Source organism: Magnolia sinica, chromosome 14 (genome assembly GCF_029962835.1).
Source record: "Magnolia sinica isolate HGM2019 chromosome 14, MsV1, whole genome shotgun sequence".
Classification (NCBI taxonomy): domain Eukaryota; kingdom Viridiplantae; phylum Streptophyta; class Magnoliopsida; order Magnoliales; family Magnoliaceae; genus Magnolia; species Magnolia sinica.
This window is the reverse complement of record NC_080586.1, coordinates 15,121,809-15,145,391: the sequence shown is the minus strand read 5'-3', so window position 1 is coordinate 15,145,391 and position 23,583 is coordinate 15,121,809. Positions and strand designations below refer to the sequence as shown.

Sequence of the window (23,583 nt, the reverse complement as noted above, 5' to 3'; positions counted from 1 at the left end):
ATTTCATGTCCTGCATCAGGCGTTCAATCCACACTGCTTTCTATGTTGGGGTCCACTTGAGCTTTAGATCTGCCTGATTTTTGGGCCCCTGCCCTAAAATGATCTCAAAAAATAGGAAGGCGGTGTGGATATTACCCGGACATAATGACAGGACCTACAGAACTTGCTGACATTAACAAACTTTTTCAAAATTTTCCCAACACAAGGGCGAGAAGCAATGCTACAGTGCTCATAATCCAAGAGGAACCAAATGCAATTCCATTTAATCTAATCTCAGCCTTTCCCATTCTCCCCAAACGCTGGATGGAATTTGCACGGTATCAAATGCAATTCCATCCCACCTAATCTCATATAATTCCATCCCCTTAGGGGCATTTGGCGCAGGGTATTAGATGGGATTAGGTGGGATAGAATTGCATTTGGTCCCGTGCAAATTCCTTCCAACATTTGGGGAGGATGAGAAAGGTTGGGATTAGGTGGGATGGAATTGCATTTGGTCCCATGCGGGATTTCCGTAGATTTTGAAATCCACTACACATGTGGGCCCCACATTTATGCATGCGTTTATCTATGTCGCTCATCCATATACACCGTTTACACGTGACATTCTAGTTATATGTGTGTACAAGTGAATGACATCTGTTGTGAATTTTGTCCGTTGATTACAATTACATGGTCCACCAAACAAGATTTTGCTTAAACCAATGTTTTCCTGTAGCAAGAATTTTATCCCAAACATGAGATTAGATGGCTAAAATACCATGGTATTTCTAGACATGCAATCATTTGTTGGGGATTTGCACTGCGAAATCACACACATCTAGATCTAGGATAGCAATCCAATGGCATCAAGCACACACAAGAAAACACACAAATTTAACGTGGAAAATCCTTGCGGGAAAAAACTACGGCACAAAGCGACAGATCTCCACTATGAAAGCATAAATTACAAAGAGAGAGGACTACCTGATTCGAACAACCTCGAATCTCACCCTTGCTACACTACCCTTTGATAACCCTGGAACCCTTTAGAATACCTTTAGGAAGCCTTAGAATACCTTAGAATAGCCCTAGGGACTCCTATTTATAGTTTAGGAAACTTCCCTTTCGCATCCTTACGAAACCGCCTAATTTACGCAGTCCGCACCAAATCCGCGCAAGAATCTGCGTAACCTCGACTAGTTGAGCCGAGGCCTCGACTGGTCGAGGGACCCCCTCGACCAATCAAGTCATCCCCTCGACCGGTCAAGTGCCTCGGACACCCAAATAAGTAGCACGCTGGACTTTGAGTCGAGTGGTGCTCGACTGGTCGAGTGGACCCTCGACCGGTCGAGCAGCCCCAAACATTGAATACTTTTAAAAGTCTGACAACAATCTCCACCAAGTCTTCAATCTTCAATTGTGTATCTTGCTGCCCTCTTCTCTTATCTCTGCATCATAGCTTCTTGTGCACACTCCGTCCTTTTATGCCATCGTCAAGCCCAGAGAAATTACACAGAACTTGAACTTCTTTGCAGGAACGATCTAGGTGAGCATGTTTGCCGGATCAAAATCCACGTGTTCAACCACCTTTGCTCCTGTCTTCTCAAAAGGAAAGACGTAGTCTTCTTACCATCTCGCCGCTACCCAATATTGCTTGCCGGGGTACTTGCTCACAACACTGATAGCCTGTGAAATAACCAGTCTATTTCAAACCATGGCATACACTGCCACCCGCATTCGAATAAGGCTCATGAGATATCCTGTTTTTCCTCATCTGTTTTGGAACATGTCCTGAGGAAAACTTGAGGAGAGACGCGTAGGGAACGCTCTCCAGCTTTACCTGGCCCATCACCTCCTTGATCAATACCTACCCAAGGTATTCTGCCTGAGATAACCAAAGCCTACTCCTCTTTCAGTCTCAACGCCGATAACCATCTTTGCAGCCCCCCAATCCTTCATCCTGAATGTCCCACTTAACTGAGTCTTCAATACATTGATTTCAGACATGTCATAATTGGCGATCTACATGTCATCAATTCCTGATTCACCATGAAGGAATCAAACCACTACCTAGGTGACAGGTCGAACCACGATCTCCTGCAAAGTCATTTCTCAGCCCCTTTAACTTCGAACCGCTCTGGTTGCTTCATGTAGATCTGGTCTTCACTTTCCCTTGCAGAAGTGCATACTCCACATCCATTCTTCCAGCTCAAGATCACATTGGCCAACCAGCGCCAATCACGGATCTAATAGACACCTACTATACCGTCGGCGCGAATATCTCTGAGAAGCCGATCCCTTCTCTCTGAGCATAACCCTTCGCTACCAACCTCGTCTTGTATCTATGTTGTATCCTCCTGAAGATCCACCTGCATCCAACCGCTCTCCGGCCCACTGGAAGCTCCACCCGCTCCCATGTGTCGGTCTGATACAATGAGTCTATCATATCGCCCATAGTCACCTTCTACTTCTCAGCACCAGGCTCACCTATAGCCATCTGAATAGAAGATGAATCCCCTGCGATACTGGAGTCGTTTATGTACCTCGCCGATATCCTGCAATCATGTTGTGTGATTCTTCTCACAAGTGGCTGCTCCACCTGCTCTATATCCCTGTCTGCACGTCTCAGCCTTCCTGCCCTGCCCGCTCATGTGGCCATGCCCAACATGTCACACACGTGCAGAAGTGAAATCCACTACATCCACTACAGATCCACCTTTTGAAGTGCTCTCGATAAACCTATACAAGTTATCAAGTTGTTACGCTTTCATGATTACCCGTGCCCCCTTAGATACCTTAAGAGCACCATCAATTCCTGTGTACTTGCATCCTTTTGCCTTAAGTACACCAAGAGAAATCAGATTTTTCTTCAAATCAGGAACGTGCTTGACATCAGTCAGGGTACGCTCCACCCCATCAAACATCTTAATACGCACCGTACCAACAGCCACAACATTACAGGCACTGTCATTGCCCATAAATACCTGTCCACCATCGCACTCCCTATAGCTGGTGAACCAACTCCAATGAGGAGTCATGTGAAAAGATGCCCTTGTGTCTAGCATCCACTCATTCTTATGATCATCATATGGCCGCCTGATAGTAGACACAGACAAAACATCACCATCACATCCACTCGATCCATCAGACGTGGCAGCATTGGCCTCCCTATATGAAGCCTCAGAATCTTCTCTCTTCAATTTAGGATTTTCACAATCCTTCTTCACATGTCCTTCCTTCCCACAGTTCCAGCACTTTACCTTTCCCTTGCCCTTGCCTTTGGATTTGGATCTAGAACCTGAAGAACATGTACCTTATTCAGAATTCATACCCCTTGTAACCAATGCATCAGAAGATATCCCCATATCGACGTTAAGCTTTCTCATAGCCTTCCCTTGAAAGGCTAAGATAACAGTGTCGACACTCAGGGTTTTATTCGTGGAGCACATTGTGTCCTTGAATGATTCATAAGACGCCGGGAGAGAATTCAGCAACATACATGCTTGTTCTTTATCTTTCATCACTTCCTACATATCCAGCAATTTGCAAACCAATTTATTAAAGTTGTTGATGTGAGCCTCCAGATCTCCACCATCTGTTATCTGGAAGTTATACCACTGCCGCTTCAAGAGCATGCGATTTTCAAAGGATTTTTTCACATAGACATCCTCTAACTTCACTCATAACTTAGCCGTAGTTTTCTCCCTCATGACATTGTAGAGAACCTCATCCGTGAGACATAAACGGATCGATGATAAAGCCTTCTTATCAAGAGTATTCCATTCATCATCAGTCATAGTAGACTTTCGCTCCTCAAGAGCACTATTTTCGCCTTGCTTGATTAAGGAACTCATCATCTTGATCTTCCATAACTCAAAATTATTTTTTCGTGAGTACTTCTCAATATCATACCTGGTGCTTGTCATTATTACTAATCCCTCAGATTCAGATCTGTGCCCTAACGATTGCTCTGATACCACTTGTTGGGGATTTACGCTGCGGAATCACACAGATCTAGATCTAGGATAGCAATTCAGTGGCACCAAGCACAAATAAGAGAACACACAGATTTAACGTGGAAAACCCTTGCGGGAAAAAACCATGGCACAAAGCGACAGATCTCCACTATGAAAGCATAAATTACAAAGAGAGAGGACTTACCTGATTCGAACAACTTCGAATCTCACCCTTGCTACACCCTTTAATAACCCTAGAACCCTTTAGAATACCTTTAGGGAGCCTTAGAATACCTTCGAATAGCCTTAGGGACTCCTATTTATAGTTTAGGAAACTTCCCTTTCGCATCCTTACGAAACCGCCTCAAATTTACGTAGTCCGCACCAAATCTGCGCAAGAATCTGCGTAACCTCGACTAGTCGAGCCGAGGCCTCGACTGGTCGAGGGACCCCCTCGACCGGTCGGTGCCTCGGACACCCAAATAAGTAGTACGCTGGACTTTGAGTCGAGTGGTGCTCAACCGGTCGAGTGGACCCTCGACCAGTCGAGCCAGCCTCTTGACCGGTCAAGCAACCCCAAACATTGAAGACTTTTAAAAGTCTGACAACATCATTGTGCAATAACGATGTTAATCCCATCTAATACGATTCAATACCATTTTATTCCACAGACCAAACACACCCTTAGGGCCTAATTGGGCGGTGGGATTAGAAGGGATTAGGTGGGATGGGATTAAAAAAAACATAATTATTACCCCATGGCAGGGATTGTCCCCCGTTGCCATGGATAAGATTAATGCCATGCTTGGTTGATAATACGGTGGTACATTGAATGGATATATACACCAACATTTAAAATTATTGAGAATAACACACGTGCTATTACTGATACCACTTGTTGAGGATTTGTGTTGCACAATCACACAAATCTAGATCTAGGATAGCAATCCAATGGCACCAAGCACACACAAGAGAACACACAGATTTAACGTGGAAAACCCTTGCGGAAAAAACCATGGCACAAAGCGACAGATCTCCACTATGAAAGCATAAATTACAAAGAGAGAGGACTTACCCGATTCGAACAACCTCGAATCTCACCCTTGCTACACCCTTCAATAACCCTAGAACCCTTTAAAATACCTTTAGGGAGCCTTAGAATACCTTAGAATAGCCCCAGGGACTCCTATTTATAGTTTAGGAAACTTCCCTTTCACATCCTTACGAAACCGCCTCAAATTTACGCAGTCCGCACCAAATCCGCTCAAGAATCTGCGTAACCTCGACTAGTCGAGCCGAGGCCTCGACTGGTCGAGGGACCCCCTCGACCGGTCGGTGCCTCGGACACCCAAATAAGTAGCACGCTGGACTTTGAGTCGAGTGGTGCTCAACCGGTTGAGTGGACCCTCGACCAGTCGAGCCAGCCTCTTGACCGGTCAAGCAGCCCCAAACATTGAAGACTTTTAAAAGTCTGACAACATCATTGTGCAATAACGATGTTAATCCCATCTAATACGATTCAATACCATTTTATTCCACAGACCAAACACACCCTTAGTGTATTGAGAAGTTCTTGATCAACTGCTTGCCATTGCTAACCACCGGTCCTAAATGCACGTAGGCTTAAAGGCGAGTTGAAATGGAAAAAGACGAAGGAAAATTTCAGCAGATGCATAATTTTCCTTTTCATCAATGTTTGTACAGGCCAACCCCCAATTAAATGGGATAGGGCTTAGATGATGATGATCCATGTTTGTACAGATATATTCAGGAATGCATTGCTTCTCATTGACAATGTTAAGATATATGATATGTGAACACATGTTGCATTCAAAGCTAAATTTAAGGAAAAAATCAATAATGAGAATACACTAAAGATAATAAGAATACATTAAATACCCTTATAGATATCTATAGAGGAATTATATGATCCTCTACCCGAGGTCTTGCACAGGATACTTGGATTTTCAATTTGTATAAGTGGAGACTGTGTTGTGTAAGGCTGTGTGTGTATAGATACCTACGGCAAGCCACATGTATATGTTAGACAAAGTTGGATATCCTTTTAAAAGATACTCCGGCTCCATTGAAGCTTTCCCATGGTTCACTAATCCAATAGAGTGCTCTGCTGGCATCCATCAAGGATGGACCTTGCCCAGAAAATCTCATCAATTGAACAATCCAAACCTTTCACTTTGTGCCCGACAAAACGACAAGAGATATACATCAACAGTTCACAAATCCACATTCAACTGAATAAGGCCCAAATTGGTGCCTACATTCTTCAAATGAAAGATATTTTCAGGGAATGGCCCATCCATGGTGGGGCCCAACAGACCAATGGGTTGGAGCACTGAACCATGTAGCATGGACCCACTTGTGCAAATTGAGAACCCAAGTAATATGCAAGGCATCAGGTTGAGCGTCATATGATTCCTCATATCCACATAATCCAAACACGGACAAAACAAGCATGTAGCAAGGGCCTCCAAAAAAATAAGCAGTAGAGCTGTCCCATACCCCTTTTAAATAGAGAAAAGCGGAAAAGGGAGAGATTCTAAAATGTCCCTCTTTCTGCTAGTCAAACACTTGAAGAAGAGTGCCATCCCATATCTGAATCTTCAAAAACAAGGTCAGACCCATACCGTCACATTCCAAAATGAGTCCAACACCTATGTCTTTATTGTTGAGCATCATAGCATTAACATGGTCACCAAGTAAAACTTATGAACACAATCATGAAAATCATCTGCATGAAGCGCCAAAATTGATACATTGAAGTGATATATAACCCAAATACAAATCCTTAACATGCAACTTGCACAACCCAATTCGTCTTCTGTGCAAGCTGGGATGGATTGCCATCAAAAACCCCGTTTTCCAACCAGGGAATTTTTGCCTTTCCTTCACATGAAGTGTATAGATACCCGTTGCTGTAGCCAAGCATCCAAAGACATAGCAATTGCAGGACCGCAATGGATCACTTATCCTAGCTAATGATAGCATGCACAACCCACTGTAAGTGATTCCATACATCAATGACTCATCTCCATCATAAAGCTGAAACTTTGATGCCATTGCCATCATATCAGATTCTATCTCTTGGGTTGAAGGAATGCAGCTCAGCTCCGACTCAAATTGCTTCTCGATCTCTATTTCTTGCATCCGATGCTTGGACGCAAGCGTACGTATGCAAGAATTTCTAACATGCTCAACAATCATGAGCTTGACATCTCCAAAGTTATCACACTCGCAATACCATTTAAGCCACCGGCGCACGAGCCCCTCAAACCAATATATGATTTGAATGTCATCTTGTAAAATAAGAGGGGAAACACGCCGAGGATAGCCTTCTCTGTTGACCAAACCATAGCGCACCAGACTCTTCTTTATAAAATAAATAGAAACCTCTGTCTTGGAGGTTATATTTTTAGCACTAGAGCTTGAGCTGGCATCATTTATGCCAGAACTCGACAGCAGTGCAAGAGTAGTAGCTGTTTCAGATGTAATATATTCTTGGGCCTGCTTCTGAAAATTGTAAAATGAGTCTCTAAGATCTTGAGGCAATGCCGGTTCAGCAATATATTTGGACAAAACGGCCTTCTCATTATCCTCAGCTTTTGCATTCACATCTTGCATCCATATCTTAAGTAGAAATTTGAACCAATGGTCGGTTTTCATGCCATCTTTGCGAAAATGGGAGATCTGGTTCAAGATGGAGCTGCTATCCGCCAAATGCTTGATCTCTGATTCTTTGGTCTTTTTTAAACCATGGGCCAGCCATTTCTTTCCAATTCTAACTGTCCCAGCATCCCAGAGCTCCTGCTTCTGAGCTGCAAATAGCCGAACCTTATCCTTCAACTTGTGCACGGCTCTGACTGCAGCGCTTTCTCTTATGCTCGCCCGAACAACCATGCCAAGAAACTGCACCCCATGAGGGCTATCAAATGACGATATCTCTGCTTGGGCATCCACGTCTAGATAGAGAGAGTTCGTCAAGTAGTTCTGAATGTCGACCTTCAAACTGAGAGCAATCTCTTTGGATCCAGAAACTGCAAGGAATATCTCATCCATGCATCGACAAGCATGGAGTCTTAAACCTGAACTTTCCTCTGCATGCACATCACAATCATCATCCAGCTGTCTCCTGAACCAACGGCGTAGATTGGATTGCCGTTCACCTTCTTGGGCTACATCAACATCCTGACCAAGACCTTCGTATCTCATGCGCATGCGGTAAAACTCACAGTCGAATAGATCAAGATATATATTCATCAAAATCGGCGACAAAACTCCTTCCTGCGGAAGGCCTTGACCTTTCGGGAAACCCCCAAATTCTAAGTTCAGCACTTGAGCATCGAACATACTACGGAGTATTGAATATAAGCCAGTGTCTTCAATCTTTTCTTCCATCGTCGAGATGAGTTTGTTAAGAATGGCAGAATCAGCCTTTTTGTTCATGTTTAATGTAAACCACCAATCGGGATTACGGATTTCTTTGCATATGTACCGTAGAGCTGAATGGTGGCCTCTTCCGCTTCTACAGCCATGCGAAATCTTAGAGAAGTGTGGCCGGTAAACAACATCGATGGCTATCCTGATTGCTTCCTGAATGATTTTCAATTTCAAGTTAGGAAGGACCAAGACTTCCTTCGTTCCACTCTTTGTCGAGAACAACGAAATATTTGCTTTGATGTCGAATACCCCGCTTGAGAGCTGTTCTGCCAAAGATACAAAGCAGAGATCATCACTGTCTGATGTTAATTCAATGTTGGAGTTGAGTCTGATAGAGTTGTATGCATCCTGAAGAGTTCTTGGATTTGCAATCACTTTCGCCATAAGATCATGAAACTTCCCGTCCATTTGTTGCTCCTTCACTCTCTTCTTCATACGGATTTCAATCAATCTCTTGAGCTCCATTCGGGTGAGAGGTTTTCTCTCATTGGGAATAGGGAATTCATCGGGCAGAGAGGCTAAGCTTTTTGCCAAGGATATATGGGAAACATCATCTTCATGAGCATGAACATTTCCCTCACTTTCATCTCTTGCTGCAAGAATAGTAGAACAGATTAAATAAGGTTTCATGCATTCGATTGATTTAACTATTTTGTGTGTGTGTGTGTGTGTGTGTGTGTGTGTGTTTGTAAAACTTTGGCAAGGTATGCATGAGGGTCAATCAAAAGAAATCAGCAAGAATTTTGTTGGATCCAGCAATGGCACAGGTGAGGCCTGGCTGTTGCTAACCCAAGCTGTTGGCCAGGTGGGTCCTGTCATGGAATGAGTTGACCTAGTATATCCCCTATAAGATACTCTTAGCCATCTGGTGAAGAGAGACAGTTAGGATCATCCTGTGGAGGAGATCGTTGGGGTGTCTACCATCCACTGCTGGGCCCACCATATAAACAATATGGATCACGAAAAAATGGGTCCCACATTTATGACAAAGTTAAGTATGACTAAAAAGAAAAAAGCTTAGGCTTCCAGACAATTACCCATATCAGCCATCAACAAATTGGCACCATGATATGCACCCCGCAGCATATGGACAATGCATTTCATTGAGTCTCGCTTGTGATCAGTTGGTGAACCAACAAACCACACTCTTCCTAGTAATTGTGCTAGAAAGAATCGAGAACCCATGGTTGCTTATCAAGACCTGCATGACCAAAATATAGCAAACACATAACAATCTCAAATGCAGTATAATCAACACAAATAAGATCAATCAAGGGCCTGTTTGGATTGAGGGAAAACCAAGGAAATTAAGGAAAACAAACAGTTTTCCTTTGATGTGACATTTCCCCAGTTTGAGAAACATAAAAAGAGAAGGGAAGTTTATTTCCTTTCCTTGGCAAGGGAGTAGAGCCTTTTTTATTTTTTTTCAAAAAATCAATTGGTGAGAAAAGAAATTTCCCTCTGATATGATATTTTAAATGTCAAAATCGGAGGATAAAGAGGTTTTCCTTTCAAAATTGCAACCCAAACACTAGAAAATGAAAAGGGAGAGCACAACACTTTACAATTCTCTAGCAAAAAAATAGGTGAAAGGTATTTCCTTTCCTCCATGCGTATGTGAACTTTACACTCACTTATGTTAGCAACTATTTTATTTTATTTTTTGAAAGATTAGCAACTATGTTTTACTTTCCCTAGTCACCCAATCTGAACACACCCCAAAAGACAATGTGTAGTAAACAAATATCAATTAGGATTTAGGACTGCTCTTGAACATTGACAATTTAATATCTCCTTGCTTTAAGCTATTAATGTTAATGTCCAATGGCAGATGCATGATGACACTAAATGGATAGCTGATTTATTTGCTAAACTACAGCAGCACTGTAATTGGTCACTGTAATTGGTGGCAGGCAATTTTTTAAACTGCAAGAGAGTTCTTGTAGCATAACTATCATTAGCAAGAGAAGGTGAAACAATCATCAATTGTAATTTGTAAACTAGTGAATTTCCACGATTTATTTTTCCATGACATAAGCTTTTAATGTCATGCTTATGCCAAAGTGGCAATGTTCGTGTTGAAATTCTGAAGGGCTATGACCTTCTTTTCCTTGGAGTTTAGTTTCTTCTGCTTTCTCAGCAGACAATCTACTCTCTTCCCTGTAATTCCTTTCTTTTAATACAATCTTTATCGTGACTTCTCAAAAAAAAAAAAAAAAAGTGGCAATGTAAATATATTAAACTGCAGTATTAATGCAAGAGTAAGCTTGTAATCTATCAACCTAAAGGAAACTTCTCAACCCATTGTGAACATGCCCTGACCCAAATTAGGCTGGTCTGCTCATTAGGTACGCAATACGTGCATGAGAATAATGCATGTTTGGAGACAAATATTGATGAGGACATCCAAGCACCTCATAGAGTATACTAGAGGAGGAGGAGATCAACTCCAGTTTCACTTTGGCTTGGTGACCACTACAATTTTATTTTATTTTTGAAAAGTGATACTTTATTGAAAAGAAAACGAAGCAAAGATAACAAAACAGAAAAGACCTAAAAAAAACAAAGAAAACCTAAAAGACAAAAGGAAAAAAACCTAAAAAGACTAAAATTACAACAACAACCAAGTGCCACCACTAGGAGGAACCCCTCAAAACATCACTGAGCCCAATTACGCAGGAATTGGGTAATCCTCAAGAAAACCCCAGCCTCAGATCCTCCCCTGTTACAAAAGCAACGGTCATTTCTTTCGCCCTAGACTGACAAAAGCACCGCTAAAAGAGCTATACGCCATTTCCTCCTCTTGATATTTCCTCCATCCTAAACGTGCTATGCAATGAAGACATCCTCAATTGACCCTGGCATGATCCAGGTAACCGACGCGGGAGAGAGAATCTGATTCCAATTTCCGAATGAGAACGGATAGTGGAAGAGAAGATGGTCCACAGTCTCTGCCTGACTGAAGCACAAAATACAGATATTCGGGAGAACCATGCCCCGTTTTTGGAGATCATCTATAGTGAGAATTCTGCTCCTCCCCGCTAGCCAACCAAAAGCCACAACTTTAGGGGGAGCATCATACTTCTAGATCTCCGAAGTGGGGGCAGAAGTAGTGCGATCTCCCTCCTTCACGAGGTTGGCATAAAGAGAGCGAACTGAAAATGCTCCTGAGGCTGCCTTCCTCCAACACATGGAGTCTTGTGATTCCTTATCAATCTTGATATCCAGCAAAAGAGAAATGAGGGAATTTAAGGATTCTATCTAAGAATCCCTCCTCAAAGGAGGGATCCAAGTCCTCTCATCTCCATGCCAGAAAAGGCAATCCTCCACCAGAAAGGCTTAGTGCCCACTACATGGGCCCAGGTGGGCCACGTTGAAGACCCCACATGCATGATTGTGAATTTTCGAAGACCCTATACTAGGAAGATGTGTGTGGGTTGCTTATTTAGGAGTTCGCACTATTGGATTGCGAGGACACATTGATCGGACGGTTGGATCTTGAGGACACTTTGATCGGACGGTTGGATCATTGTGATCTTAGATCACATTGATAATAAACTTTGGGACGTTTTAGAATATTATTTTTATTTAGTTGATTATTCATGTTGAATGTATTTTGATATTTTGTTGAGATTAGGGGGTTAGGAACAAATGTTATTTTATTGAGCATCCTGATGTGAGGATTTTCATCTAAGAACGCATTTTTGTAAAATTCCCTTTTGAGACTATACAAGGCTTGGATGTCTAGCCCTACCCCTAGCCCATTATTATTGAACATTTTGAATATTTAAAATAAATAAATAAATAAACTCTCTCTTGCTTTGAGATGAAAAAAATCTCTTGTAAATGGAGATTGAAGGTGTGATGCCAAGGTGTGAAGCCTAATCTATCCTCTTTGTTTCTCTTTGAAAAGGTATTTCTCTCGTCTTTCTCATCTTCTTCTCACATCCTTCTTTTCTTTTACTTTTCTTTTCCAACCCCTAAATCCCTTTAGGGGTCGTTTGGCACCATGGATTTGGGGGGATTTCAAATCCCCTGGTTGTTTGGCACCATAAAGTAACTGGGGGTTTCAAATCCCCTCAAATAGGGGTTTGAAATCCACGGTGAGAGCTCGGATTACATCTAAAATCCTTTCCATAGTGGCATGTGTAACATGTGTGTCACCGGACTATTTCTATTGGGCACATGGCCCACTAATGATATCTCAAAACAATTAGATTATCAATTGCATCACTATAATTACTTTAACATGATGATCAACACTGTCCAAACATTGTCCATGTAAATCAATGGTTAAAAATCGTTAGTTAGTCATTCAGACATGATCTTGTGCTTGTGGCCCATCCGAGACTTGGAATTTCATCATTTTCGGGCAGAGCATATATTTCAATGGGCTTATTACAACCATTGTGTCAAACATTACATGCGTCACTAATTAGCGATGTTAAAGTTGATTTAGTAATTAAATTCAAACCCTTGTAAATATACCATGCATAGCTACTTTTGGAATAAAGTTGATTCCCAATCCAAGATGCCAAACACAAGAGGAGGATTTCAAATCCAGGGGGTTCCAAATCCATGCTCCTAAACAGGCCATTACTCTTTCCTTGTAAACCTAAACCCATTGCCCCAAACCCCTTTTTTTCTTATTCCTCACTCCACCAAACCCAACTCAATCCATAACCATCAGCCCCTACACTTACGAATTACCTATTCGTACTAGTCAGTCCGTATGGCTATACGGATAGGGTCGTACAACCGTACGGTCAACCCCTTCTCTCCGTTTTTCTTCCCTTTCTGCAATCCATTTTCCTATCCCTTGAACCCTAGCCTAAAACCCTAATTCTTATTCACCTATAAACCCTAGTTCTTTTAATTTTCCACAAGCCCTAGTCCCCAATTCCCTAAGAAACCCTAACCCTAGATTCCCATATCTCTAAGGGCTTGTTTGGGAGCGTGGATTCGGAATCCATGGGTGTTTGACACCCTGGATTCAGAATCCCAAGCAATCTAAAAGTATCTGTGCATATTATATTTACAGGAGTTTGAATTTAATTACTAAATCAACTTTAATATCTCTAGTTAGTGTGTGTATGTAATGTTTGACACAGTGGTTGTAATAAGCCCGTTGAAATATATACTTTGCCCGAAAATGATGAAATTCCAAGTCTCGGATGGGCCACAAGCATGGGATCACATCCAAGTGACTAACCAACAATTTTTAACCGTCGATTTACATAGACAATCTTTGGAAGGCGCAGATTATTCTATTAAAGTAATTATAGTGATGCAGTTGATAATTTGCTTGTTTGGGGATATCATCGGTGGGCCATGTGCCCAATATATTAGTAGCCTAGCGATACACATATTACACATGCAACTCTTGGAAGGATTTTAGATGTAATCCAAGCGTTCACCTTGGATTTCAAACCCCCTCTTTGAGGGGATTTGAAACCCCCAATTAGTTTATGGTGCCAAGCATATCAGGGGATTTGAAATCCCCTCAAATCCCCCCAAACCCATCGTGTCAAATGGCCCCTAACTCTATAAAGACTAAATCAGCCCCTTTGAATTAGACCTATGCCTATGCTAAAGTGGAAGTTCTACCTTTTGAAATTCATGTTTTATATGGTTTAATTTATTGTGGGATTGTGATTTAGTTTGAAATCTGAATTTTATTGTTTATTTGATTTCTTAGATTTGTGGTAGGTTAGTATATTTTATGCTTTGAATTGCTCTTTAATCCATTTATAATCTCTTTGCATCATATTTAGTTTAGACCACGTGTCCTACATCAAATACCAATGGTCTATTTTCAACATACACGTGGCCCACCTGAGGAGTGACCCAACCTAATTTCTGGGTCTGGGCATGTTTCACGGTGGGACCACCCACTTGATGAATGGCCCCTCTTCAATTGGCCTTCAAACAAATCCCCTTAGCATTTCTTGAATAAGAGGCAAATGTAACCTTGCCCACCATTTCTAAGACTGAAGAAATGTTTCTAAGTGATCAACTTACACTTTCACATAAAAGATCACCTTGTGTGCATGGTTTGCAGTTTGATACATTCCCAGGGAGAGAGACATATCCTAAACCCAAAAATATTTTCAATTTGTGGGAGGTTAGAGTAAACTAGGAAGGATTAGTTTTTACCCCAACGTGAGTGTGCGTGTGTTGTAACTGACTGCCGTTGTTTGGGTATAGACTGATTTTGATTGCAATAATTAAGTTGCAACATGATATTTTAGTTACCACACTTCATTTCAGAGCAGAGAACCAGTACGAATCATGATTACATTCATTTTAGGTTGGAATTGGAACTAAAACAATAGCAATAACATCAAGAATTACTAAGATTTCCAATAAAGAACTAGATGCATGAGTGATTCACTTACTCTAGCAAAATGCAATTTTTTTCCTTTTTTAATGAATGGTGATCATTTTATTAAAAACAAAAACAAAAAGTAAAATACAAGGGAGGCCAACGGGCCTACAACAAACTCTCTAAAGCAGCGTACCCAAAATCATAATCTGCACTATTGCTGTCTTCTGCAAGCCTGTCCACAATGCCATCACATCCCTCTTAACAAGTTTAAAAGACACTGAATCAGAGGAACTACAATCTGAGGCTTCATACAACAGATTTGCATACTCCCGATGGTAATTCCCTGAAGAAAGCAAGCCCAGGGCAGTTCTCAAGTCCCTTTTGAGAATTTAAGAGCAGCACTTTCCAGGATACAGAGAGTCTAAGGCCGTGTGTGACCTCTTGTACTTCAGCAAAATTAGATGATCTGATACCTGCTGGGCCTGAATAATAAAAACACATCACGCCTCTCTGATCTCTGATAATTCCACCAACACCGGCTGGCCTGGGGTTGCCAGGAGAACAACCATCACACATAGACTGGCGAAGGCTGCCAGGATTCACGATACTTCAGGGGATTCCATCCAAGTGATACCGGACCTTCCCAAATTCCTGATCTCCAACGCCAGTTGCGACCCAAACATTGTCTTGTTGTTGCTGTTCCATTCATAAGCCTGGCCCAGAATCACCTAGAAAGCAAAGATAGATCTGATTTTCCACTCTAGCCAAATGCTCCAAATTAAGGACTTCACAACCGACTTCCATAACTTGTTGACCCAAATGCCCCTATCCTTCAACCCGCTAGCATTGCGCCAATCAATGCTGGCTGCACTGACATAACCCCAAACTTGGCTAAAACCATATCCCATAAACTGCTGGTGAAGGGAAATCAAGTAAGGAGATAGGCCATGCTTTTCTCATCCACATGGCACAACACAGAATGCAACCATTCGGAAGATGAAAACCTCTTTTCTTCAAATTATCCACAGTGAATATCTGATTTCAACATGCCAACTAGCAAAACTGTCACCTTAACGGAATCTTCTCCTCTCCATGATGCTGAGGGCAATCCAATACCTCTTATTCTTCACATTCAACCTAATGTAGATCACATCCAGCAAGGTGAGCAATCTAGCCAGCTTTGTGACCGCCAAATGCGATTGTTCAAATGCATGTATTAGAAGTTGCATAAATAGTAATATAGCTCAAATTATTCTTCACAGGCGTCAATCAACTACAATCACGCTGAATTAATATTCTACCTGGAGATTGATTGGAACCTCATGAACAGCTAACATTAAAAATAGCCAATGGTCTGAATTCAACAAACAAATGCACATGAATCAGATGTTAGGATCAGTCAGTTATTCGGACTTTGTGGTTATTCCTATCTACAGTTTCATAGGATTTTAACAGGTAAATTTGAGTTACATGTATGCCATGTGTCATAAGATATTCTTTCCCACTCTTTGCAGTTTATTAATAAAGTTGTTGCCTTTCCAAAATTTTTATATATAAAAAAAATTTTAAAAAAAAATAAAAAGATCATACCTCCCAGAGATAATATTGCTATTAAATTGAAATTTTCAACATTATATCTTGAGATACAGACACCAGCGAGGCTGTCAAAGTGCCTTTTTTTCTATATGTTTGTCTGTTGGGGTTGGGGCATATACCCAATTGGCCTTGGCCAAGTTTTTAGAAACCATCGATTCCTATTTAAGATTTTAGGGGTTGTTTGTATGCATGTAAGCTTTTTAAGTTGTAAGTGACATTCAGCTGTAAGCCACTTACAGGGACGTGACTTCTCACCCCCAGCCCCATGAAGTTTCCTGGCAGTTTTGCCTATGTGTGACTTACAAGGGAATTTCCTCCCCCAAACACCACACTTATATAACTTACAGGCATCCTAACCAGTGTTTTAAATATCGATGATATTGGCCGATATATCTTGTATCCCACATGTGCGATACGAAACGCACAGGTAGTAGGATATATCCCACATATTCGATTTGGTGAGCATTTTCGAATTTCGATCATTTTATTTTCTACAAATCATGTTAAATTAGTGTCAAATTGTTACAAATCCATGATTTTTCATGTTTTGCATGAAAAATAATGGATTGGGAGCTTCGATTTTGAGATTTGGAGGAGATGGGCTGAGAGTTGTGGAAAATTGAAAAAAATCAAAATTTCCAAATTTCTCGCAAATTGTTTGCAATTTGTGTCCAAACATAAAATCAAACATGTATGTAACCTAATCTAGTGATTCTTCTTTTGCGCTTGAATGTATTGCTTGTGTTTCCACGTCTTCTTACATTTATAAATTATATAAATAGACATTGAATATACTTGCATCAATTCAGTTAGACAATGCATAGATTAGGACCACATACAAAGAAAACCCCATTATATGTACTTGTTTTTTGTAATGTTTTGATTTATAAGTTTATATTGATGTCTTTTTTTAACAATTAGTAAAGTTTTATTGAAAAAATCAACCAATTTCCTAATGTTTCCAACAATAGCGATACATTACACCCAATATATCTCATGCGATAACCGATACGTATCCGTATCCCAATAAGGCAATACGTAATGCGATACCGATATTTCGAACATTGATCCTAACAACCCCTTCGTCAATACGATGAGTGAGCCATCTTGATTTTTGGGCTGGGGCATATGCCCAGTATGACCCACCTGATGGACGACTTGGATCTCACACTCCTATTCCACGCTGTCACATGCAGTAGCATGCTGCTCGGCTGCCTAATACATGTGTGAATTAGCCAACCTCCCTCATTAGGATGACACCAAAATCTAGGTTTTCTATTCAACTTTAATGCTCTATTCAGCTCGGCTTCAAGAAAAATAATTCTTGATGTTTGGAATCTACAAATCATGAAAGGCTGTTTGGATGGCTCCAAAAACTGCGTGGAAGAATGGACGCGTTTTTCGTCCAAATTTTGAGTTTTAGGTGTGTTTGGATGACACAGTTTCCAAAATGCCATTTCTGGCCAAATACCCTTTCACGCAGAGTATTTGAATCCACTTACCATTACTAAAAAACCAATTTGAATCAAATCACAACTGGGAAAAAGAAAAAACAATAATCACAGGAAAAAGAGTAATCGATAAAAGAAGCAAAGAAAAAAATGAAATTCAATCGACGTACCCAACGAAGAATCTTGAAGTGAAAGGCCTTCCTACTGCAACGGGACAGTGGCAGCAGCATAAGCAGCTGCAGTTGCCGAGAATGTGCATGCAAGGATGTGATTCTTCTTCAGTAAATCCAAGAAAAGAGCTATTCCAGCCATTTTATTTCAGAGAAGTCGGACACTCCGTGAAATTTTCATTACGGGTTGTTTGGATGCCTGTAAAATCCGTAATTTGTAATCCGATTACAGGTAATCAGATTACATGGGGCGTTTGGATGGGTGCATTTGCCTGTAAACGGATTACAGCTTTTGGCTGTAATCTGAAACATGGCAAAAGGATGTTTCAGATTACATGTAAAGGGATTTCGGGCAACGGTTCTAATTTTTGAAATTTTCCGATGGGAGGAGAGCTGCGGCTTCGGCATTCCCACCCTCTCCTTCTTCCAACGCCTAGTCGATGCAAGGTGCCAAGACGAACAAAAAATGAAGTAGTAGTAGTAGTAGTAGTAGTAGAAGAAGAAGAAGAAGAAGAAGAAGAACAGACCTCTCTCTCTCCCTCCCTCATCCAGGGTAAGAAACCTTCTTGAAAATTCTACTGTCTCAGTTTCTCAGTTTCCATGGGCTGAAACCCTCAAGCGTATGTATCTATTTTTGTTGTTATAAAGGAGTGGATTAGGTGCGGCCCTGACTGTGGGGCCCACATTGATATATGTGTCGTATATCCACTCCATCCATCCATTTGCAAGATTGTTTTAGGCTCGAGATAAAAAAATGAAGCAGATAAAAATCTCAGGTGGACCACACCATAGGAAAGAGTGGTGATTGAATGCCCACCATTAAAAACTTCCTAGGACCCACCTTAATGGCACCGTAATGTTTATTTCCCATCGAACCCATTGATAGGGTCACACAGACCTGGATGAAGATTTAAAAACAAAAATCATCAACTTGATCCAAAACTTTTGTGGCCCATAAGAAGTTTTTAGTAGTCAAACGCCATTATTTAGTATGGTGTGGTCCATCTGTTTCTTATGCCTGGGAGAGCATGATACGGTAGGTTGTCATCTTCTAAAATATATGCGACCCTCGCTACCATCAATTTGGTTTGAATTGAATGAATGGGTTATGTATGTACCAAAATCCCAACATGGGCTCCATGATGAACAGCTTGAATAACTTGGTATGGTGGGCCTAGCCCCATAAAGCAATGGGCAACCATTCAAAAATTCCAAATTCACATGGCAGTCCAACAATCAATGTTTTTATTAGCCTGATTTTGGGTAAAGGCAACATTGTGCACAGGTTAAATGCCATATAGAGATACGTGTGGACCCACTTTTGACATGGGGTAATCTTGTTTTATATTTGGATTATCGAAGACATGTTTAAACATATTAGTTTCTATTAATTTGATGTTGGTTTATTGTTAATAATTTATACTCAATGGCTTTTCAACATTTTATGGAATTTGTATTAGTAGGCTCACTTTTATAGCCCACCAAATGATTGATTTATTGTAAGAATCAGGCATAGCCATTGTTAAGCCAGGCTTATCCTAATAATACATTTTAAATGAAGACTTTACATGTTAATTAATAATTTTTAAAGTATTTACCACTCCAGGCTTTGTCATAGGTGAATATCCAATCATATACTGTAAACACTTAATAGGTTATCCAAACTCAGGTAACTATTTACGTGTAAACAGGTTATAACTTAAAAGCAAAAGAAGATAGGCGGTAAATACTTTATACCTAGAATTTGATTCCTTGTATTCCGAATTTCCGATTATAACTTAAATAATTTACAGGCATCCAAAGGACCCCTTAAATATTTCTCGTCTCTCCCTGGCTCTCTCCTTGATGGGCCCAAACAGCCGGAAATGGAATTTTAGCTGCGACCCCACAATGTGGGTGGAACCCTGATGGTGGGGCCCACCTCAGTGTATGCGTTGGATATCCACACTGTCCATCCATTTTGCAAACTTATTCCAAGGCATTGTCCCAAAATGCATTAGATGGAAATTTAAGGTGAATCACATCATAGGAAACAATGGTCACTGAGCACTAAAAACTGTGGGCCACAATATTTGTGTTTTCCTTTTGTTGTGCGTTGGATGGCAAATAAACATTACAACGAACCTTATAAAGTTTTTAATGGTAGGTATTGACTGACCACTGTTTCCTATGGTTGCTCCATTTCATATTTTATCTGCTTCTTGTTTGGGAAAAAAAACCCTAAAATAGTTGGCAAAGAAGATGGACAGCGTGGATACACGTTGGATATACGGAGGTGGGCCCTACTGTGAGGGTCTCACCCACATTGCTGGTTCCAAGGTTGAATCTCGCTCTGGGAGTAGATACGGAAACTATTGTGTAGTGTTGGTTGATTTTACCAAGCTTTGCAGCCCACTATGATGTATATGTAATGTCCAAATTATCTATACATTTCGCAAAAATATTCCAAGGTGTGATACCAAAAATGAAACGGATCCAAACCTAATGTGGACCATACATAAAAAGCCGTGGGAAATCTTGAAAACTTCTCGGAGGGGCTAAAGAAGTTTTGAAATAAACTGATATTTGTTTTTTCTTTTTCCTTTTTTGTTCATCAGTTTGCTTGTACTTGTGAATAGGTTGGATAATAAACATCATTATAAGCCTTAAGAAGGTTTCCGAGGCGGCAGCCATTCTCCCCACTGCTTTCTATCACATGGTCATCTCTTAAGTCATGCCATGGAATGATATTAAAAAAATGGATAAAAAAAGGTGGATATAATACACACATCATGGTAAGGACCAAGAACTTGATACTGACAAATAAGTTACTTTTTATACTAACAACATTTAAGAAGTAACTTATCTGAGATTTTGGTTTATGATAAAATTATAAATTACCCTTTTATAAAGTTATTTAATCACTTTAGCTTAATAATTAGAAATCAATATTAGTTGCTTGAGGTATAATTAGCTTGTCTTATGTAATTCATGATTCAAACACTTGCTGGAAGTGAGAAAGAAATAAAAATCAAAACAGGCAAGCTAAAGGTGAGGCTAGTGCCGAGTGAAAAGGAAAACAACTCATCTAACTCTAAATTCACCTAAAATTTAAGCAGGCATTCCAATATAAGTCCATACAACAAATATATCAAGTGAATGTCATATATTTCAAATTTCACTGTTTCATATGGTGTGGTGTACTCAAACTTTTGGTTTACCTTTTTTATTCTCAAACTTTGTCTTAAAATAATTTGTCAAAATAGTTGAATTGGATAAAATATATATATCACGTGGATTCCACGTAGTCCTCAATATGACAACCCTCAACATGACAACCTATATATAATTGGACTGGGGTAGGTTACAGCTGACATATGTGTTTTCTCTTTAATAAGGTCTATGTAACTATATGAGTAGGTTGGATGGCAAATAAACATCGCGGTGCGTCATACAAAAGTTTCATCAGTGAGAATCATTATCACCGCTGCTTCCCGTGGTGTGGTCCACTTGAGCTTTTGATTTGTCACATTTTTGGTCTGATACCTTAAATTGTTATTAAAAAAAAATAAAAATGAATGGATAATGTGGATAAGAACCATGCATCAAGGTTGCTGCTCAAAGCTGCTGCCCGTTCCCCACTGTGGGTAGGACGCAAACCGCATCACCTATCTACCTTTATTAATATTTTTATGAGTCCGGATCCTCTGTTACCAGGTAAACAGAGAATCCCTGTTACCCGGATCCTCATTGGTCCACGTCACCACTTACTTAAAAAATAAAAATATATAAAAGAAAGCTCCGGACGCCAAACCGTTATTAAAAAAAACAAAGGAAAAATAAAAAACACAAAAAGAAAACGGGAAGAGAGGGCTCTTTCCAAGGACCCACTTCCACTTCCAGTCGTCACTGCCGAGTTAACCAGAAAAAAAAAAAAATCAGAAAAAGAAAACGGGAAGGGAGGGAAAAGAAAGAGAGGGTGTGTTTCGTGACCTCCGACTCGCCCTTCTCGTCAACGAGTTCGCCGACTCGGACGTCGACTCGCTCCTCCACGACTCCACCCACCTCAACGCTGGTTTCAAGCTCTCCACAGTCTCCCTCACCCACGGTCAGTAAATCCCCAAAATACCCTTCTCCTTCTTCCAAATTCCTCACCACCTCCCTTTTTCACTACCAAATTGCCCTTATGTTTCCTTCTATTTTCCATTAGGCTGCGGTTGTTGCAATGTGGGCGGGCCTTTTAGACAATTTCTGCAGCGGATTGTCGATAGCAAGCACAATTTCGACTGCCTCCTCGTAGAGGTATTGTTCCTCCGTTGGTTCCGTTGCCTACCTCACTTGCATACATTCAAAGTCCAATTTTTTGAATGTTTAGTCCAATGCTTTTCGGATTTCCAAAATTTTCATACAAAAAGTTAAAGGAGGGTGTGTTTTGTAGACATCCGGGCTTGAGAAGCCAGATAAGTTTGTAGCGGAGTTAGAGGAAGTCGGCATAAATCTGGATTGGATTATTGTTGTGGTGGATGTTGAATCACTTCACAAGATCTTAAGCATGGATGTTGTGAAGCAGCAGTTGTAGCATGTGGATCTTGTGCTGCTAAACAAGTACATTTTTTACCTGCTAGGAATGATCACATGCATTATCTAGCCCTGTGTTCCCTGCCAACATGTCATGTGTGTAGGATATCTGGGCCATGCAAAAAAAAGAATGTGGATGGTTCATTTAAAAAGGAAGCAATAATTTCAATGGTCTGGATTGCTGTACCTGTATCACCATGTGATGGACAGGGAACCAGATTGTTTTTTCCAACCAACTTAATTGCCCTGATTGTTTTGTTAAATTACAAAAAAAGCCAAGCACTTATCATGGTATGGATAATAAGTATAGGGAATGATCACATACTCAGACGTATTTCAATTCAATTTGTGGGGCCTACTTTAATGTGTGAAGAATCCAAACCATGCATCAGGTGATCCACGTCCTGCTCATTATATAACTCAAAAACTAGACAGGTCTAAAAAAACTCGAGTCCGGATCCTCTATTATTTGGTAAACAGGGATTCCCTGATTGCCTAATCCTCTTGCTTTTGGATGGCCTTTTTTGCCCGTAAATCATTTTACAGACTGTAAATGATTTGCGGCATTTATAGGCAAAAAGTTTGGATTTCATTTACAAGCTCGAATGGTTCTCCATTCACAAGACTTAAAATGCTTTACAGGCTATCCAAATGCACACAATTATTTACTTGTAAATCATTTACTGCTTAAAGCCAAACAGGACAGGCACCTGTAAATCATTTGCAACTTAAACCATGCCGCAAAAGAAGGATGTCTCCTCTTAAAATGTTCATAAGACCACTTTGATTGATCATTCTAGGTCATTCATTAGGCCATTCAAAACTCTAGTGGCCCACAGATTATATAGGATTTGGGGATAATTTTCATCGATTGCTCTTAATGGTGACCCCGTAGATTTATTTAAAGATTTTTTAGATTTATTTGAAGTGTTTTATGTTAGATGATGGGTTATGTATATTATACAACTTTTTTTTTTTTTTTTAATCAGTCCTCATGTTAAATTTCTCTTGACATTATAGGTCAATTGAAAATAGAGCTCTTATGGCTTTTTTGCATTCCATGCCTGGTGGATTCTTTGCCTCATTCA

The 23,583-nt window shown here is 40.5% G+C and overlaps 1 protein-coding gene across 6 annotated transcripts in view; it reads right to left on the bottom strand.

The window, feature by feature from the left end:
* LOC131225918 (nuclear intron maturase 4, mitochondrial) overlaps window positions 1-18,399 on the bottom strand; it is a 31,514-nt gene extending 13,115 nt beyond the window's left edge. For 2 of the 6 annotated variants that reach the window (XR_009161614.1, XR_009161617.1), the window contains exons 1-2: window positions 9,431-12,195; window positions 6,459-8,986 (exon numbers count right to left, since the gene is read on the bottom strand). Coding sequence is in view for 1 of the 6 variants with exons in the window: in XM_058221531.1 (XP_058077514.1) it covers window positions 6,684-8,986; window positions 9,431-9,578 (2,451 nt within the window). In the remaining 5 variants the exon portion in view is untranslated. Of the gene's footprint in view, window positions 1-5,704; window positions 8,987-9,430; window positions 12,196-14,914; window positions 15,859-17,938 lie in introns of those variants that run through there. The other 4 variants (XR_009161616.1, XR_009161615.1, XR_009161618.1 and 1 more) reach the window with 4 other exon arrangements.
* Window positions 18,400-23,583: the final 5,184 nt, after the last annotated feature.